The sequence below is a fragment of the Oculina patagonica genome, chromosome 6 (genome assembly GCF_052425735.1).
Source record: "Oculina patagonica isolate OP01 chromosome 6, crgOcupat, whole genome shotgun sequence".
Classification (NCBI taxonomy): Eukaryota; Metazoa; Cnidaria; class Anthozoa; order Scleractinia; family Oculinidae; genus Oculina; species Oculina patagonica.
Window position 1 is genome coordinate 23297380 of NC_135763.1, and position 20935 is coordinate 23318314.

At 37.4% G+C, this 20935-nt stretch overlaps 2 protein-coding genes and 1 long non-coding RNA gene across 5 annotated transcripts in view; all 3 read left to right on the top strand.

Annotated features, from left to right (window-relative positions):
* The first annotated feature begins 594 nt into the window (after positions 1-594).
* LOC144657158 (uncharacterized) lies at positions 595-7345 on the top strand. The gene is made up of 5 exons (XM_078517466.1): positions 595-656; positions 1544-1864; positions 3130-3198; positions 3292-3540; positions 5631-7345. The coding sequence occupies exons 2-5, from the start codon at positions 1546-1548 to the stop codon at positions 5957-5959; spliced, it is 966 nt and encodes a 321-aa protein (XP_078373592.1). The 5' UTR covers positions 595-656; positions 1544-1545; the 3' UTR covers positions 5960-7345.
* Positions 7346-9729: 2384 nt separating this feature from the next.
* On the top strand, positions 9730-11384 carry LOC144657213 (uncharacterized). Its single transcript, XR_013571482.1, has 4 exons — positions 9730-10075; positions 10336-10397; positions 10981-11077; positions 11119-11384. It is a non-coding gene; the product is annotated as an uncharacterized LOC144657213 (long non-coding RNA).
* A 2925-nt stretch (positions 11385-14309) lies between these two features.
* The window catches only part of LOC144657119 (uncharacterized), a 42545-nt gene continuing 35919 nt past the window's right edge, over positions 14310-20935 (top strand). For all 3 annotated transcript variants that reach the window (XR_013571467.1, XM_078517419.1, XM_078517418.1), the window contains exons 1-3: positions 14310-14395; positions 15691-15785; positions 17607-17645. Coding sequence is in view for 2 of the 3 variants with exons in the window: in XM_078517419.1 (XP_078373545.1) it covers positions 15713-15785; positions 17607-17645 (112 nt within the window). In the remaining variant the exon portion in view is untranslated. The remainder of the gene's footprint in view (positions 14396-15690; positions 15786-17606; positions 17646-20935) is intronic.

Genomic DNA, 20935 nt, shown 5'->3' on the forward strand with positions numbered 1-20935 from the left:
CAGAAGAATCGATCATATCTAAGCAGAATGAAGAGCAGAGATAACCTTAGCAACGTAACTTTCGCAAGACGTGCATCAGCTGAGCTAAATACTCGGCAACCACCAGGCCCAAATTACATATCAACTTTTATAGCTACATGCACGCAATAATTGAAATATAAAGTCAAGCAATAACTAAGGGATATTCACGGTACGAAGTTACACTAATCTATTTGTATTACTTTAGTTCAGTACATATCTAGGGCCGCGTTTGCTTTCAAAAACCTAGCTTCTAGAGGATTATCGTGTTTCTACCGTGTAAAGAGCACATTTTTGACACGTCTATTTAAAAACCTTGGAGATGATTTCCACCTGTTCGATCAGAGCGCCAACCGTAACATTTCAGGACAACCAATAATACAACTGATGACGTCACCAGTAACAAATAAGAAAGCTACCTGTCAGCTTTACTTTAAAACTTTTTTTTTAATTGCCCGTGCTCACTGCCAGAAGAGCACTTTGAATTTGGGCAACCAGAGACGACGTAAGTTCTCGTGCGTTTATTCTGTGTCCTGTTTACTAATCGCTAATCGTTCAGATATTCTTTTTTCGCAGGTTTGGAAAACTGAAGCAGTGCCGGCTTTGAAACATTAACCTCTTTAACCTCAACATCCCGAGTGAGTATGAAGCAGTAATTTTGTTAAAATATGTCGTATTTTTAATACTGTCCTTTAAAATTGAAGCTAACTTGAATTGTCTCTACATTTTGCCGGGTATCCTAAAGTGACCAAACTTGAATTCAGGGGTCCATGTCGTAGCTTGTTTAAAATCGTGTATACTTGTGCCGTTTGTTCTGTCGATATATTTAATTAAGTAAAATTAAAAATCAATATTGCGTTAGCACAAAAACGCAGACACTGTATCGTACAGCAAATAATCAAAATTGCCAACACGCTTCAAAAAATTGAAACCTTCTGCTTATTCTACTATTCAGTGAGCTAATAAAGGTTTCTTAGTTTAATTCATCATTGGAAGACTGTTTTAGTGTTATTTATCAGAAAGCGAAAAATTTTATTGTTGTCCATTATTTGACCATTAAATCGTTTTCTGTGCATGTATTGTTTTGCGAATGCGTTGTCCCTTGTACATTTCTTAGTCGTGCTCTGATGTAACTGAAATTTTCATTTCTCTGTTTTGAATTAAACACTGCCTTTATTTGTACGCCCGAGAGAAAAAAAGTTACATAAACCATACATGTCCACGAAAAAAAATATTGATGTAAAATATTAACACGTAAATTATTTTAGTCTTGCCGTAATTCTATGGGCGTAACGTTTATAACTATTTATGGGTTATACTTTTTCAAAATATGTTCTTATTCAAATCACTCATCTTTGACCACGTGTCAGACCAAAGTTGTTGTTGTTCTAAAGGAGTTTTACTGTTATCTCTTGTATAGTTTCAAGGCGCATCATGTGATAATTCTCGTCCAGTAAAATATAAAAACGGACGTCTTACCTGTACATGTGGTATAAAATATTTTTTTTATCTATATTTTTCACAGAAATGGCCAGTCATCTGAAGATTGTTTTTGTGACATTACTGCTGATGTTCATTCTGACGAACGAATTTAAGCCTGTCCTCGCTAAGAGAGGGCGGCTGAAACAAAAGGTAAAAATATTGGAAAAGAGCCTGGCGGATCTTAAAGCAAAGATGGAAGGACAGGAAGCAAAGATGGAAGAACAGGAAGCAAGGACGACAGAACAGGAAGCAAAGATGGAAGAGCAGGAAACAAAGATGCAAGAACAGGAAGTAAAGATGCAAGAACAGGAAGCAAAGACGAAAGAACAGGAAGAAAAAATAGAAGCACTGGAAGACTGCGATGGTAAGTATAAACACCCGGCTTAGACTAAGTCAGTAATGACATAGTGGAGGGAAACAGGGGGTGGGACCGGGGGGTCTAAACCTCCCGCCTCCCATGCCTTTTACTCTCGTTTCCCGTATTTTGTTCCTCTGCGTATTTTGTTCCTTCTCGCCCCTTTTTTCCATGGCTCCAGCCCCCTGTCCCTCTCCTCAACATACCTCCGTTTGCATTTAGTAATATTTTGCCACTAAGAACTGACACTAACCGATTTGCCCATATTTGTCTGTTAACAAGGACAACACATCTCGAAAAAAATTGCGTCTTTTCAAGTTTGTCGATCTACATCTATTTTTGTCTTTGGTTTTTATAACTCCTTTGCTTATTTTGAGGTTTCCTTCAATTTGAAAATCATCAGAAAAATGCCTTTAAATATCGTGACATTGCTTCTTTAAGGCGGGGTTTTACCTGAAGGTCGTTTTTTCATCGATAAAAAAACAACATGGGTTTAACTGAAATATTTTGTTCGCGTACAAGAAATCCAAAAATACTTTTTTTATCCCCACATTTCTATAATTAACGGTGTTTTGAAAATGTTTGGGGTGATTTTTGGGGATGTTGGCAGAAGATAGTTTTTTCTCAAAAGATTAGTAACATTTTGAGAAATAAGAAATATGGAAGATTTTAGGTAATTTTTAAATAATAAATTTTTAGTTAAAAATTGGTAGAAGGACACCGGACAGTCCTCTGACAACCTGGAGTGCTCTTGCGTGGGGGTCAGCTGTCTGGTGGTTTTCAATTTTTTAGGCCTTTGTATTTGCCATATTAATATCTTGGAAGCAATCGACGATGGCGACAAAATAATTTTAGCTTGTATCGTTTCTACTTAAACTGCTTTTAATGCTGACGAACCGGTGTTACAGTACATGATCAGAACGGCTTATGAATTAGCATGGTTAAATAAAACTAAAAATTTCTTCAAATTATAAAAACAAACAAACAAAAACAACTGATATGACTTCTTTTGCCGGCATAGAATATCGCTCATATTCTCGTTCGTTTCACTTGTCACACGCAGTAAATAAAGGGCCATTTAGTTGCTGCCGGGATATTTGCTGGTTAGACATGATAATGATGATGATGATGATGATGATGATGTTGATGATCGTTATAAGTTATATATTTAGGACTTGAATAATGGTTGAGTTTTTTAGTAATAGGTAGTAATATTTTTTTTTCAGCTATCTGTAAGTTCAAAGGTTTTGAAATTGGTTGCAATTATATTTCAGCTTGTTCAAAGATAAAAGACCTTAATGACACAATTAACGAGCTGCAAGGAAAGGGCGGTTCCAAAACAAGTAAGTTGATATAATATGTTCTGTTCGAAAACCTTTTAATTCATTAAATTATATTGAATATGTAAATTAAGTTTGTTTTTTTCTTTTTATTAGCACCTGCAGCCGCCGGTTTAGAGGATTCAGAAATCTTGAAAACGAACCCCAGTTATCTAAAGGTTATGGGTGAATTCTTAGAGCCTGTCGTGCAAAGCAACACTCACTGGAGGCGTTGTTGGCTTGCGTCGAGGGATGGCTGGGCCACAATAACTTTTCATACCAACTGTGACAATAAAGGCCCCTCTGTTACGATCGTACGTGTCGGCAAGTACATCTTTGGGGGGTACACCAGCCTCGCATGGACTAGTAAGTGACATGAGTATATTGCTTTAATACATGCGCATACCAGAAGGTAAAACAAATATGGCCCCCATCTTTAGCATGCTTTATTAAAGGGCATCTTTAGGGCAAGATTGGTGTAGAGTAACGTCGCCCTTTAAATAAATGGATAATTAAATTTGAGTAGGATAACAACTTTCTTCAGACTATTTAGAATATTTTCTAAAATGTTCTGAAAGTTATATTCTCGTCAGTGACTGTTCGACTCCGTCCGGGGAAGGGGGAGTGGGGAAGTGGGCGTTGGAGGGGAGAGAGGACTTAAATTAACAATTATTGGATGAGGTTGAGCATGATAGCGATAATTATCAAGGCCAAAGTTTTTGTTATCTGCCGAAGCCGAAGGCTGAGGCGGATAACAGAAACTGAGGATAGTGTGGAAAACCTTGATTTCGACTCCGCCATGGCAAAACTGATCAAACTGCTGGTTAGTGTGTTTGGTAACGTCACTTCTAAATGCATATAACTATTGTCTGTAGGTATGACGTCACTTCTACATATGTAAAATCTAATGTCTGTAGGTATGACGTAAGAGAAACAGCAAGCAAGATTTAGCTGCGTGCTTATAGCCAATCAAAATCAAGCTGGTGACACCAATGTATAACAATGACACTTAACATGACTTTAAAGGATGCGACCCTTATATCCGACCAGTGTCACTTAATCATTCATTAATACAATAGTAGGGGTTAAAATGACCTGAATTGAGCAAGGCCTTAAAAAACGATTTTATCTTACATCTCGTCATTTTAAAGTGAGAGTCCCCGTACATATTTCATTTGCCGATTTGACAACAACTTGACTCTACAAGCATCATCAAGGCTGAACAAGAATGCGTAAAGTCGGTCTTTTTTCCTCAGATTCTCCGCACGAGTGGGAGTCTCAAGTCGGGCTCTAGAAACGAAGCTCGAGTCCAAGTTTGTATTGATGCCAAAACAGGTTTTGAAAGCAAAACATTGAACATAATTTATTATTCCGATAGTTATATGTTTTTCGGTTCATGTTCAAAGCGTGTGCTCGATTGTCTAAATGAAACTCATCGAGGTTCTCATGTTCAAAGCGTGTTTTCGTTCGCTAGTCTAAAGACTTGTCAAAGTACGTTTTCATCTTCAGGACGTGTGTTCGCTTGTCTTAATAACAATTCCTCGAAGTTTCCATTTTCAAAGCGTGGTTCGCTTGTCTAAAAGAAAACTTAGGGAAGTTTTTATGCTCAAAGCGTGTGTTCGCTTGTCTGATGAAACTTAATCGAAGTGTTCATGTTCAAAGCGTGTGTTTGCTTGCCTGAATGAAACGTAATCGAAGTGTTTATGTTCAAAGCGTGTGTTCGCTTGTCTGAACGAAACTTAATTAATCGAAGTGTTTATGTTCAAAGCGTGGTTCGCTTGTCTGAAATAAACTTAATCGAAGTGTTCATGTTCAAAGCGTGGTTCGCTTGTCTGAATTAAACTTAATCGGAGTTTTCATGTTCAAAGTGCGTGTTTGCTAGCCTGAATTTCAGACCTCCCTCTCTGGTCGCCTACTCCCGAGAACGCGACCAGAGAGGGAGGTCTGAAATTCAGGCTATGTGTTCGCTTGTCTGAATTTAACTTCAACTTGTGCAGCGTCTGCGGGCAAAAAAAAAAAACAAGATGATTATCAACTAGAAGGTGATAAAGGTAAATAAACCGCCGTAGCAAGAATTGAAAAACTGATGTTTCAAGCGTTATAGCCCTTCGTCGGAGCAAAGTTCACAAAGACTAAAGCTCGAAACGCCATTTTTTTAAAGAATTCGCTAGGGCAGTTTCTTTACTTTTATCAACTTCCTTTGATAATTACATGTAATTAAGCCTTCTTGGATAGCCGAGCTTATGAATCAGACATTTTTAATAGTTTTAGAGGTCTGAATTAGGTGACAAATTTCAGGGGAACAAGATACCGTACGTAATTTAGAAAAATCGGTGAAATGATGTCCACCCAACTAATTTACCTTATATAATACGTTCGATGTAAAGCGGTCCAAAGTGTTATTTAGCATCATATAAATGTATGACATTTGTTCCACTGTTTCTTTCCTATATTAGCCAAATGTCAGTGGCCGCACGATCCAGCAGCTTTTATGTTCTCTTTGGTTAACAAGCCTGGTTGGCAACCACTGAAACTATATCAAACAGGAGTTCAAAACAAAAGATATTCCATCTACAGTTGTACTAACGATGGACCAACATTTGGAAATAGCGATCTTTACATTGCTGAAAACGCCTCATCAAGTAACAGGTCTGTCTCAAACCTTGGATCCACCTACGGCCCGCCAACTGGTTACGACTATAAATCCTCCTTCGCACGGTCATTTCTGGCGGGTAGTTACTACTTTAGCCCTGACGAAGTGGAAATCTTCTATAAAACTACCTGAAGGAATCGCGGAGTTCGGAGTTTTAGCTTTGTACGCCCTGAACAATAAAAATAAACTTTGAAAATTTGTTAGTGGAAAAATACAAAATCTTTAAAACTATAGAAGCGGGATATTAGAAAAGTTGAGTATCTCAATATATCAGTTCACATATTCGTATCATTTACTCATAAAATGCGAAAAATTGGTAGTTAGTCCTAAAGGGCGATTGCAACAAAGTTATAATCGGAAATTAAATTGAAATAATTAATTTTGTGGTGACGACAGCGTTTTTGAAACATTATGTTAGGCTACCGTAAATGATCTAATAAACGCCCGGGGCGTCTATTAAATTTTTGGGGTCCTAGGAGAAGCGTTAAATAGATATGAGGCGTTTGTTAGAGAGAGGCGTTTATCTACATTTAACAGTAACAACATCAATAAAACAAATAGGATGCGTAGTTTGCTAGTGGAGTAAGATGCAAAACAGAGTTTTTGGGATGGAGACTAAACTATTCTGCGCTAATACAAAACCTAGAGATGTCGTTCATACTTCGATATCGACGTTTTTTTCGCATCGGGTCAGCAACGTTGACGTAGTTTGTCTCTTTGATGCCGGAGTCAAGCAAGAAACTAACTACATTGCGTGATTTTATTCTATGGAGCATTTCCTTGGTTTCTGAGGTGATTCTTCGAGGGGGGAGGGGCGTCTATTAGACACGGGACGTTTATAAGAGGGGGCGTCTAATACAAACTTAACACTTCAGGGAAGGCGTTTATTAGGTACGAGGCGTTTATTTGAGAGTGGACGTTTATTAGATCATTTACGGTATCGGTAGAAAATGGCTCAGATAAATTTATGGTGTCAGCCTGACTTAGTATTCAAATTAGGAAAATCGGGAACAGATCTATCCAGTAATAAGAACGATAAGAAATGAGACCTTAAGCCTGCAATAGATGACCTATGGTTTTGTGGGGCGTAACTGCATTTTTTTTAAATTCAGAATTCTTTCTCGAAAAGTGTTTGCCTGAGACAGTGAGTACAGAGAGCGACAAGCAAAATACCAAAAAGAAAACAAGTTTCACGATAAACCAACCTTTAAAAATAAAATAAAATAAAAACAACTTTCGACTGCCCGTTTCAAGGAGGCCGATTTCATTACCAAGTTTTAAATTGAATTCATGGAAAGCCAGATTATATTTTATCATGCCAAGAATGTAATGTGCAGGTTTCAAGCTGATTTTGCTATTTTATATTCTTTTAAAGGAAAATAGGGCTAGACAGATTATGATAGTTCTTGTGTAGTTGGATACTGATCAGAATTTATTCATTAAATTGTGCTATCCCACAAAATAATTACTTGCAGTTGTGAGACACAACGTTGTAGAAGTGTGAAATAATAAAGTAGAGCAGGGTGAAAATAACGTGTTCCTCGTTCTTGTTTTTATCCCGTTCTTATCTCTGCTATGTCCCTGATTTAGAGTTACTGCACGATATAACAGGGTTGCCACAGGTCAGAAAATGGCCAGGGAAAAATAAAGGTCTTAAAGGTTAGGGAAAGTCAGGGCATTACGACATTTCGAATTAAGAAAGTCAGGAAAAATTGCATTGCTGGAGGCTTGGGACCACTGTTATATCTGTCAGTTTGTTTTTATTTAGAAAGGGAAATTTTATTTTTTTTCTGGGAACAGTCAGAGAATTTTAAAAACTGTTGTCTGTGGTAGCCATGTATAAATTAGAACGATGTGATGGAAGGGAACGTCCAAAATAAAAGCCAACTAAAGTGCACTAAGTCAAGTTGCGTCATCTGTGACAAAGCGCCGGTCACGCAATGTCACGCAAGATAACAGTTGACAAACTGCAATTCTTGAGAACGCATAAATAATGTTAGCATGTATTGGTGACTGCCATGATCTATAGAAAATGCAGTTAGTCGTGGTTAATTTTAAACCCATTTACCTCAAACCCCTTTTCACACCAACACGCCTCGATAAACCATACTCTTTGGCGCCGTACATACTTGTACGGCGCAGAACAAAGCAGAACTAGAGATTATCTGCAAAAGACAGCACTACCGGATCTGTTGATCAAGAGAGATATATACGCATTGAATCCATGCTCCAGTTGTTTAAAGGATGGATAACACACACTATCCACCTGATAAATCACTATCCGGTGGAGAGCGCAGCGTGTTTTGTTAAGACCTATTAACTAGATAGCGGATAACGTTATCCACCATTTGAACAGAAGGGGCCATACCGTATTTACTCGAATAAGCGGCGCTGTTTATTAAATTTTCGCGCCTCAAATGCGGCGCTTATTCGAGGGCGGCGCTCTTTTAAAAAATGGACGCGACAAAGAAACTTGATTTAACGGTAACTTGAAAACGGAAAAGAGAAGTTGGGCTTGTTGTGCGGCAAAGTTCACAGCATTCACAACAGATTACAGGAAAGAATTCTGGATAGAGGACTTAATGGGCTAGCAGTGAAATATAATTACTTTGAACTGAAGAACATCGCTTTTGATAATAAGGAATTTTCAATGCTGTTTTAGAGTTTCTTTGCTGTGATTTTTTTAGTTCTACGGAATTCTTCGAATAAGCGCAAAATTTGGGACGCGGCGCTTATTAAGGGGGGGGGGGGTGCTTATTAACTTTTATGTCCAAAATGCGGCGCTTATTCGATTAAATACGGTATGTACAGCGTCTAAAATTTCGACATTTATTAGTCGACATCAGTCACATTAGTCTCTCGCATCCTCCAAAAATAATAAATAAATAAAAATAACCGCAAAGAAACTGGCATGGGTACTTTAGTATTAATGTTGTTTTGTCCGCTTCAGCAAAACATAAACCGAGGAATTGGGAAAACGTGACCGGAATATTTGAATTATTTCAGTTGTGACGATAATATTTTTTTTCTGCTACGCCTTTTCAATTGCAGTCCTCTTCGTCCTCTACCTGTAGGTACTTCAAATATGGTAGTTGTAATGTACCTTCCTGTCACAAGCTTATGCTGACCGCGGGTGCAGACTAGACACCAATTCCCCAGTGCCCTGAAGCTCTCAGGGTAGGGAAGTATTTTGAGCATTTGTTGTGGGCCCAAAATCCCTCCTACAACTTTTTTTTAATTGCAAAGGAATACGCAACGCAGAATTTTTAAAATCGATACGGGAATGAAGAATTTTTTGTGGTGAAAATGAGACTGCATTAAATGAGATAATCGAAAGCATGAGCGTTCGGTTTCGGAAAAGTCGTACTCGTACTTAATCTTGTATTCGAGCTCCAATTTACAGTTCCCTAATGGCACGTGTTCGTTCAAACTTGACAGCTCTTCCAGCCAATCAGCTCCTTCTAGTGACCACTAGCGCACGCACTATTACGTCACAAACGCACAGACAGACTAAGCGGAAGATTTTCGAAGCGGGCTGTCAAGTTTCTTTAACGCTTTGGATTTATTTTCATACTGTCTTGGAAAAACTTTAACAAGATGGGTTGTGCTTTTAGCTCCAATCATGTTCGTGTTCCACGAATTTTAAAAAGAAAAAAGGTGAGTGTCTTTGCAACGCAAAGAATTGTTTTTCAACAAGACAAGAAAAACTGAAGTCGCGCGTGTTTCGCGAGTCATAAAAACTTGAGCGACAATTTTTTGTTGTTGCACAAAGGCACTCCACTCTGTTTTTACGTAAGTCGAAGCAAAGACACCTAAAAATTACCTTGTACGTTTTTTTTTTCAGGTTTCCAGAAGCCAAAAATACATGATTTCAAGGCCACCAAAAAAAAAACATTTTCGAGTTTTGGTTTAGGGGGTTAATAGAAGTGTGAACTTGTATAATGTAGATGTTTACGAATAACGATTCGATCTGGCAAATTGCCTATGAATTATGCGAAGAGCTTCCGCTTCTGACTATTCAGACAGGAATATGTTGGAAGACCTGTTTTCAAATTTCCCTCTCTGAACGTATAATGCTTCATATCTAGCTTCCAGAATATTATGTTTTTCATTAGATCATAGGGTCATAGAATCTCTGTTCTTTTCTCGCAGATTTGGAGAACAGCTTCTTAGAGTTATAATCTACCAACCATCATGGTTTTTTCAAATTGTGCTTGACGAAAAAACAGACGGCACAGGTTTCTTCAGGTGAGAGAAAATAGATTGAGATATTTTGGCAAAAAGGAGATAAATAAAGTTTTCACTTCCTCGTTTTGTAAAAAAAAACTTCAGGCTATTTTGTGCTTTGGAATTTCAAAAAGCCTTAAGAGTAAAAAAAGGAAATAAATGTAAGATGCTACTATAACTAGGGGTCTTACCAGAAGTACATAATCTAGATTACGTACTTGTGGTCTTACCTAAACTCCATATTCTAAGGCACTGACTGTATTTGTTTTTTTCTTTTCTAGTGCGGCAGTCACAAAGAAGCTGCGAATAACAAGTAACTTCAAGGAACTCGCGAAACTAACAGGTAAAGTATGAGCTCCGTCATACGAACAATTTAATTTGTTGATACAACAACCACTTTAATATATCCCTCTTTTAATACGAACGTCTAAAAGGGTTGATTTGATGAGATAGATTTGAAAATGCCTTTGTTAAAATCTAGCCAATCAAATCATCTGTCTCTAGAGTGACTTGTTTCTCGTGCACAGGCTCCGCCGACTAAGAGAGAAGCGGCTCTGGGGAAGAGAATGGGCGCTATTTTGGGGATCACCGCCGAGAAAATCCTGGGAACAAGGTTGTTTCCAGAGTCCTGTATTTAGAACGTTGCGAGTAAGGGTTGAGCAATTGCATTTCTGTAAACCTACGAGAACTGCGCCAATGCATGAAATAGCATTCCACGATCATTTCACTCGAACATTTAGAATATTAAAAACACTGGAACTAACTTTCAGTATGATTAAAGTGATTGAGTATGTATAAGCTTTTCAAAGATTTCAGGAAAAAGTTTCAGTTTTACTGTTAGAACAACACGTAACGACGAAACAAATAATATACAACAACACACGTTTACTTACTAATTTAATGTTGTTATATTATTCTCTTCACAGGTTTCCCAGGCGAAATCAAGAGCACATACTGAGCACCTTTACCATTTGAAATTGTTTGTCTAACTACTAATCGTGTAATTTACAAAATAAGGTTCAGGTCTAAGTAATATTTCGTAATTTATTGTCATCGTTAGTCAGGTCTTAAGTACTTTACTTGCCATTATTTATAGAGCATGAAAGTGTTTTCAATTGATTTCTATAATTCTGATTCAGCCGACGTCGTTCTCGGCTCACTAGAGATCTGGACTCTAATGCGAACGGTGAACTCACCGCCTGTCCCAGGCTTCGCGCGCCCAGCTAATAAGATAACGCCTGGGTACTTGTCTGATTCTGAAGAAACACATTAAGAAACACGCCATAAAATCTGAAAAAACAGTTGGTTGCAATTTACTTTTATTATGATAGATACGGCAAATTAGGTAGAGAATGGTTCCGTATCGTGTCGTTATAATTATTTGAAATGATTCCGTTTGTTGATTGGAGTTAGACTCTGCTATAGAGTTATAATGTTAACTAGTCGATGGTTTAAAAGTAAAACCATCCAGCTTTCAGGAAAACGTTTCTTAGTTTTGATGTAGAATCAAAAATCTAAATAATGGTTTCGCTATTCCATGCAGATTTATTTCGGCTCTAGTGTATTTTCACCTTTAAACTTCTAATTAGTTCACAGATTCAAATATCTAGTGCACGTATTGTAAGATGAGTATATTAATAGTGAGGTCTCTTTAAAAAAGAAAAAATGTAATTCAAGCTGATCCTGGTGAAACTAAAAATAAAAGTTGTTAATAAAATCAGAGATAAAACTACCTCTCATATGTGTGTGTTTGTCTTTGTTGGGCAAACGGCTAAAATGTTGCCTAACACCCTCATTTCAAAATATTCCCCCTATTCGCCGTCGTTGCCCTTTACGCCTTATGGAACTTTGACCATGCAAAATTATAGGTTGACACCTTGTCACATGCCAGTCTGACCCAACTTCTGCGCCATTTAAGGGGCGGATCCAGGATTTTTCTTAAGAAGGTTTGCACCACTAAGGAATGGCGTAACTGACTCTTTTTTGCCGAATACCAGTTGTATTTGAAAGCCCCAGACCATCTCATTGACGACATCTTCATTATATCAGACACATTATGTAGACGACCTTAGGGCTTTCAGAAAGTTGCTTGAAATTATTTAAAAAGTCGCTCGAAATTTAAAAAAAAAGCTGCTCAAAAGTTGTTCCAAAAATAAAAAAAGTTGCTTTTGATGAAAAAAGTTGCTCGAAAGTTGCCCCCAAAAATCCAAAATACTGCGTTTTATCAAGAAACATGCTCCAAATATATGCTTATTTCCTGTTGAAGTTAAGATTTGTAAGCCGTTTCATGCAATTTCACTGCAACAGAAGTATCTAAATAACATTTTAAAGTAAAAATTTGTTGAACTACAAGGATTTCATTCAATAAGAGAAATCGAGAAGACATCGATGACGTCATGTTTGCTGACTATCTTATTACATGAAATTTTCGCGACACTTAAATTTCGCGAATTTCGCGATTCTAAAAAAATCGCGAAATTAAAGTGACGCGAACAATAAGTGTCGCGAACATAACATGACGCGAATATTAAGTGACTCGCATATGTCAGTAATCAATGTAAATGGATGTTGTCGTCAATTGACTCACTTGTAGACATTCTGAGAACTGCTCTATTGAGATTAAGTCCCCTCCTGCGTTTTGTTAATTTTGACGTTATTGTTCCTTCGATGAAGTCGTTTTATATAATTCAAAGGCATGTCAAAATATATTGCTAAGAAATGTAAATTGTGTGTCACTCAAAAACGCGAAATTAAAGTGATTCAAAATACAAGATTTTCGCAAAATCGCGAAATTTAAGTGTCGCGAAATATGTGCACCTAAAAATCGCGAAATTAACGTGTCGCGAAAATTTCATGTAATAAGGTAATTTTGTTATGTTTAAACGGGGAATGAGTCGAAAGACAAAACATCTTCGGATGTTCCACAAAAATCTTCGGCAAATTCTTTAATCTTCGGAAACGTTCGTATGACCTTCGGAAAACACTCGCACAATCCTCGGAGATCTTCGGTGAAGAAGTTGCTCAAAATGCAACAAGTTGCTCGTAAGGAAAAAAGTTGCTTATAGGGGAAAAAGTTGCTCGAAATATGAAAAGTTGCCAAAAGGTTGCCGAGCAACTTGTGGAAAGCCCTAGACGAGCTCTATCCCTTCACCTCTTACCTTAACAGTATTCACCCCACCATCAAGTTTACATCTAATTATTAATTCAAATCTGTATCGATCCTCACTATTATTCAGAATTTTGGATGTTGTTCCCTCAAAGGTCCGCTTCGTTGTTGATCCGCTGTTGTGCTTTTTGATCGTATTGTTATTAGGATGAAGACTTATATGGATAGCCCCTTTGACCCTACGCGTGTACCAGTGACGGTCACGATCAATAAACTTAACTTCTTTGCAGATATCACAATCGGTCCTGTGAAAGATAGGTGTTGACATCATTGCGTTGCTATCCTGATCTCATCTAAACTTTAATCTTTCTTTAGTATAGCTGCATCGGTCAATTTTTCAGTTGGATTGTTTATGGTGGCATAGCTAAAAGCTAAAAGCTATCGTCAATCAAAAACTCGATCAAGACTCCTTAAATATCATTATTAAAATTAAATGAAATGGCTTCTTATTGCGTACTCATTGTTTGTGCATTTCATATTCAAATTAAAATAATCAATGAATATGTGTACATAATACGTGTTTAGCTGTTGTGTTAAATCGTGTATTTATATTTTTTTATAACAATATTTACTAAAAGCGTCCTGTTAACACAAAAACCAAAAGATAGAACACTTCAGTTCATAACCAAGAGAAGGTTTATTTCACTTGAAATTAAGTTATTCCGAAGAGTAGTTCTCATTAATTGCCCTTCACAAGAATAATAATGGATGAGTTAAAAAATGCAAACTCTACTCACAGGTGTATTCATTCAGCTGCTTAACCATATAATTTTCTCGAGTTATTATTCAACTACGAAAAAACACATTGCACACGAATCGACCATGAGGAAACTCAGAAAAAAAATCTGAATTCGAACCCACGACCCTCCGTGTTCTAAATCGGATGCTCTAACCACTGAGCTACTGGAGACTTATCCCATCGGGAGCTCAATTTTTTTCTTCTGAGTTTCCTCATGGTCGATTTGTGTGCGATGTGATATTTCTTATTTGTTATCTATCATTTCTATTATTCAGCTGCAAACGGTTTAATGTCAATCAAACGAGGTGACTTGTAGACTGCTATTTGTCAAAATAGAACACTCAGCTGTAGCCTCAACTAGGAGAAGACGTGCTGCTACACACATTTATTACAAACAGTTATTTAACGGTGGTTTTTGATAAAAGTATTACTAAAGGTATGTTAAATTCTTTACTAAGCTTACCAAATCTTTCTTGTTACACATTAAACGTATAAGTAGCGAAAATAGTAAACGTAACGAAAATAGTCAAATTTAAGTCCTGTTCATTCGAATACGGAAACACGTGGTGGACAGCTAAAATTAATTATCGTTGAAAAACGTTAGTGGTTCCAAATAGGGAAACTTCTTTACCGTTTGGATAATTTTTTACCATAAAATCTTATTTAGAAGACCAACATTTTACATCGGCGTGCCAGCTGTTGGCAGGTATTATTCATTTGAGCTTACTTACTTACTTAATCCTAGCCTCTTCGTTCCTAAGTGGAACATTGGTCCTTTATTAGTGTGAGCCACCTAACCCTATTTTGTGCAGTGCCCTTTACCTCATTCCACGTAAAATATTATTCATTTAAGCAGTTGCAAAAAATATCGTTTTTTTGTTTGACGTTCAGCCAAGCGTTAACATTTCTGTCTTTTGTGTCGTTCTTTAAATGGTAGAGTTGGCTATTATAAACTGCGAAAGATTGCTGTTGATTCACTTTGAAACGATTTTATTTCATTACGTTTTCATTTCGTGTCACTTTCCTTTGAATAGTGTTAAAAAATCAACAACTTATGTATAAAATTAATAAATAAATAATTAATAAACTATTATCATTATAAGATTTTCTTGGGCATCAAAAAGTTAAGAAAATCCCCGCCCAAGGTAAAATAGGTCTTACGAATTTAAGTGCTTTCTTGACAAATTTAAAACACGCATTTATTTTAACAATATTGAACAAATATTGTCTAGAAAATTGAAAAAGGATCGCATCATTATTAAACAAGAGATCTTGAACACACAAAATGAGTGCGAGGGTGTCATCAGGTTTCCAAACCAGAGAAAACATTTAAAGAACATTTATCGGTTTCGAGCGTTTGGAAGCTTGATGAAACCCGAAGCACGAGTTTTTAACATTTCTTCTCCATCAAAAAAAGGAAATTTTTCTATGTAATTAGCAGTGCCTATTCAGACAGTTATGTTTTCGATTGTTATATTTTTACACTGGAACTCGATCATGTCACATACTTACCCAATTGTTGGCCTTGTCAAGGCTATCTGACACCCAGGCTTTTGTGCAGAGAGTTGTATGGTCATGATTGTCATGAAACTTGCAGATACAAAACTTGAAAGCTATCAAGCTCTTTTAATGAAGTAAGGAACACATGCGACGTCGGATAAAACTGTGGGCATTTATTTTGTTAAAATGCGGTTTTAAAAATATGTTGATATTGTAACTTTTTATATGCAGGTTCAGGCGGCTTCATTCTGCAATGAAATTATCTCTGTTTTGTTTGATCGTTCTGCTGTTGGTGGATGAGTGCAAAAGTAGGCGAACCATTAAAGGTACAAGCTTTTAAAATCGTTGTCATTATGACATTTTTTAACATCTTATCTCAATCTTGAATAATGTTTGAATAATACGTAAATCCAGTTGTTTTATTTCGTGTTTTTGCTTTACTATTCTATCTCCTCTGTTGAAACAATATTTCTTACTCTCGGAAATTTTGAGCTGAGGGCCCCAAGTTAATCAGTAACTTAAGTTACTGTCACGGGTCACCCTTATTAAATAAAGTCTTACCTACCAACCTACCTACCTACCTACCTACCTACCTACCTACCTACCTACCTACCTACAGCCCCAGACAATATTATTGGGGTTGGGAAGGTCACCAAGTTTGCGCTCTCCCTCCCCCCTCATTCAATGTTGAAGTATACCTAGAGACTTCAATCACAGCATATTGTCTATCATAATGTTCAGTAATACTTCAACATTGATATGGGGGAGACGGGGGCCCATACACCTGGTGTACGTACCTATAGATTAGATTTATTTAAAAGTTGTTGAAATAAAAGCGTTCATATGCAACCTTCCCAAGGACATCTGTGTTGGGTTGTACCTACCTACCTACCTACCTACCTACCTACCTACCTACCTACCTACCTACCTACCTACCTACCTAGCTACCTAGCTACCTAGCTACCTAGCTACCTAGCTACCTATAGCTACCTACCGTATTCAGATCTTAAACATTTTTATTGATATGTCCATCCCTTTTTATTTTAAAGAAACTGAAAAGATCGAATCTTTAACGAAGAAGATCTGTGTCAAAAACCAGTGGGATGAGTTTAACTTCACTCGTGAGATAGATGAAAAAATTTTATTGCATAACTTTTCCCCTAGTTACATGTATGTTGTTGAACTACAGTAGCCGTATTTCAAGTTGGAAAGCAGAAATAACAATTTATGTTTACTGTTCAAATCTATCAATGATTTTCTTTCCTATCCCAATGATAAGTTTCAATTCAGTTTTGATTGTATTCATATCTACTGGTCAGTAATTATGAATATTTAACAATTATCCTGCAGAATCGCGCGGAATATCGCCTGATACTCTGCAAGGTGGAGCAGAAAAATTGTTTTATTATTCAACAAAAAGCCAAAATTGTGGTTATGTAGCGCTTTGCAAGACTGCGAACAAATCGTGGCAACCTACACCTATCGCAGGATATCTGTTATGTACGGATGACAGATAAAAATAACATTCTAACCATATATGGGCAACACGCGCATTTGTGGATCACCGTACCCCTATATTACCCGATACACCTAATTGAAGAAACGTTGACCATATGAAAAGCATAAACCATGAACGATATACCCAATAGTATTCTAGGTAGACAGCCTTGGTAAGCTTAGTAATACTCCTTTTATTTATAATCAAGATATTCTCTTTCTTTGAGAACCTTAAAAGCATGATTTATGCAACCTGTATTATCATGGTTATTCTGTCACAGACGACGATTATTTTTCCGATTTCCCAGTAAACAGTTGGGTCACACCGTTCATGGTTTATGCTTTTCGGGTCAACGTTTCTTCAATTAGGTGTTTACATACTACATAAGTAACATACATGTGTTACAGAAATTGAAGTTAGAAGAGCAGCTCATTATTACCTATTTTAAGTGGGCACAAACGCCCTTAATTCCTTTGAAATACCAGTTGTTCATTCCCCGACTTCTGTATATTCTCAAGGGGGTCTGTTATGCATAATTTTACGCGAGTTTAGTATAATTGCCTGGTTTATCCTATTTCCAGTATTAAGTTCTAGCCTTGTATAATTAATTGATTAATTCAGTTGGGTAATGTTTTCCTATTTATTTCAGATCTTCTTGCACGAAATCGAAAGCGTAGAGCAGTCCCAGGTACAATCATTTACCTAAATGCATCATAAATAGTTTCAAAAGGAGCTTGAACTTTGTACATGAAATCCCTTAATACAACAATTAAATATGAGAATACTTCATGAAGTGCGCGCGTACGGTATATTCGCACGAGTTGGTAAAGTATCAGAAACCAAACGAGTGAGATTTCGGATGTAAACTAACGAATGCGTAAATACGGTACAAAACACTTCCCATGTGGTATTGTTGCCCCTGCAGGGCTTTTGCCCCGAAGACGAAAGCCCGAGGACGCAATTATTGAAGGTTGCGCGTATATATAAGTTTAGTCTAATTTCAAGAGGTGAATATAAGAATGCGACATTCTGATTGGTCAAGAAGCTCTGGTTTATGACGTTATATTCACCTCGCTTGGAGGTGAATATAACATTTCAGGGCTTGGTTACTAAGCCACGCCAACTTTGCCATCCAGGCAAGTAAACATGGCGGCATTTGATGAATGAAATTTTCGTTCATTCGAAAGAAATCACGTCAAGTCCGGGGTATTCAAAACAGTTGGAATTTTAAAAATTGGCTTCCAAGGCTTTTGAACCTAAAATAATTTCAAGAGATGGTTCTCAAGGCATTAGAATTGGTGCAAAGGACGATGGTTTTGGAGATCGCACGGGCCACAAGAAACTCATTGGCAGATCAATTGACCAAAAATGACTCAGTTCTCTTCAGATCAGAGCTACTCAACTTATTTCAAGAGGATTTCAAAATTGCTCAGAAGTCGCCAACGATTAAACAAAGGTACTAGATATCTGTCTTTTTCGTAGTGTTTGTTTTGTTTCTTTTTATTGCTTAAACTTAAGTGTAAATTCTGATTTACAATCGATGAATTAAACTTGTTTACAAGTATTCAAGCGAGCACTTGTGTTTGTTGATTCTGTGTTTTAGTTCTTTATTTTATAGTTCTCGATATTCAACTCTGAAAATTAGACTAAAACAATTATTCGCCTGAGGCTCATTGAATCTCGGCGAATAATCCCCTCGACTTCGTCTCGTGGAATATTCGCCGTGATTCTCTTCGCCTTCGGCGAATAATTGTTAAATACTTACAGTTCATATACCAGATAAAATCTCGATTTGCTTGAGCAGGGCCGCATGGAAGCGTTGCGTAATGATGATGTTTCATCACTGAACGCCAGCATTTGGTGGGTAATGACGACGTAGAAACATGCAAACGCGCTTGAGGTTCTTGGAGTTGATGACATTTCAACAGTATAAATTGCAGATGTGTATTTACACGTGAAGAGAAGAGTTAGGCAGAGTTTATCGCCAGACACCAAAGAAAATTTGACGTTTACTTTGTGCTCTCTCGAAGACGAAAGATACGGAGTTTATTTGTCCAAGAACAAACCGTGGTTTCGGACGCAAAGCACTCGACAAAATAAAAGACTCGCTCAGTCCACTACCGACTGAAATTTGCTCAGTGCTGGACGACATGCGGCATTTGAGATTATTTGATCAAATTTCATTTGTAACCGAGACTTGTCGAGAAGAAAAGAGAATTCAAAAGAGTTGTCAAGATAAGAATCACGCTGCATGCGTCTGTATTGACAGATGTGTAAACGTTTGGCATCCTTTTCGATTCAGCTGTCAAGTTTGTCATTCTTGCTTGGGCTCCCAGTCCAAGATCTTGAAAACAGTTGCGCTGAAGTGGTAGTTTTAAAACGTTACGCATTTGCTAAGATTTATCCTCACTGAGATTACTCATTATAGCAAACAGGTCTAAATGATGTCGAAATGTTCCCGTCGCGTTCTTATAATTAAATTTACTAGATCATTCATCCTTCGGAATTTTTCGCATAGCTTCGTTTTTTTTTATTCTTTTGGCTTCGAGATAACGCTTTATTGTGTGAAAGTTGTTTTAGATCGGAGGTCGTTGTCCCACCTTAAAGAAGAGAAGGCCAGAAATCATGAAAGCACAACACGAGAGTAATTTAGGCAGCACTAGTTGCAAGCGAGGGTTTTCTCCATCTCTGTATTGTCGTGAAAACGTCCAAACAAAAAACTGATTTTCAACCAATTTAGCAAATAGAAGGGCCAAAATATCAAAGGAATGAATTGACGGATGCCCTGGAAAAAAGAGGGATAAATAGCGGGGGCAGCTCTAGTGTCAACTATCCCTAGTGTTTATTGCCCCCGCAGGGTTTTGGCAAAGAGGCCAAAACCCGAGGAGGCATCCTTGTAATCCGCGCGAATATAGAGTATATATATATATAGTATATACCAGGAAAAATCTCGAGTTGATCAATTTTTGCCCGCAAATAGTCTCGGGAGTTGTAAAATGCCGAAAAGCTGAAAGCCCGCAAGTAGGTATCGGGAGTTGCAAAATGCCGACATACGGTGATTGGTCAATAATGACGCAAGTAAACGATGATTGGGTAATGATGACAGCCCAAGCATGAGCACGTGCACGGATGACAACAAGCAAACAAACGACGCTTGTAAAGGTTGATTAGTTGGGCAGAATTTTGAAAAAGATAATTTGAGGTTTTATTCGAGGCCTATTCATTTCACAATGTCTAAAAGCCGAAAGCAATGCAATTGTTGAAAAGACTTCGCGATAATTAACTAAGTGACTCGCAGAGAAGTAAGAAAATCCACATATTTTACATCTGAGTGGCCGAAGAAGAAATATGTCTAGGAACACGTACGAACATATCAAGCCATATCTTCAAATTTGTCTGCGATTTACGATAAGCAAGCCTTAGTCCAAAACCGCGATTTACCAAGCGCAAACTACTTGAACGGAGAAAAGCCTTGATCAGTCTATCTCCGGACGAGATTTACAAGAAATTTAAAAAAAGATCTCGAGATAATTGTTTAAGACTCGCGGCAGGCGAAACCGGAAACCAGAAGCGAGCGACTTTTAGAAAGTCAAGCGTTTTCATTGTCAAAGGTGAGAAATTCTTTCGTTATCCTTTCCTTTTAAAAGTTGATCGTTGTCATGAAGCATGATTTACGATAAGAAAGCCTTTGTCCAACTGACCGTGATTTACCAGGCACAAACTACTTGAATGGAGAAAACTTCAAAAATCTTGATCGGTCCACTTCCGGACGAAATTTTAATTTTAAAAGATGATATGCGGCAACAAGAAAAGAAATTCAAAAGAGATCTCGAGATGCATTGTGATTATTTAAAACTCGCGGCAGGCGTTTGCTTTGACAGAGGTAAGAAATTCTTTCGACATCCTTTTCTTTCTAAAGATTGATCATTCTCATGTCATTCTTCATGCTCGGGCTCTCAGCCCATATATTTATAAAAC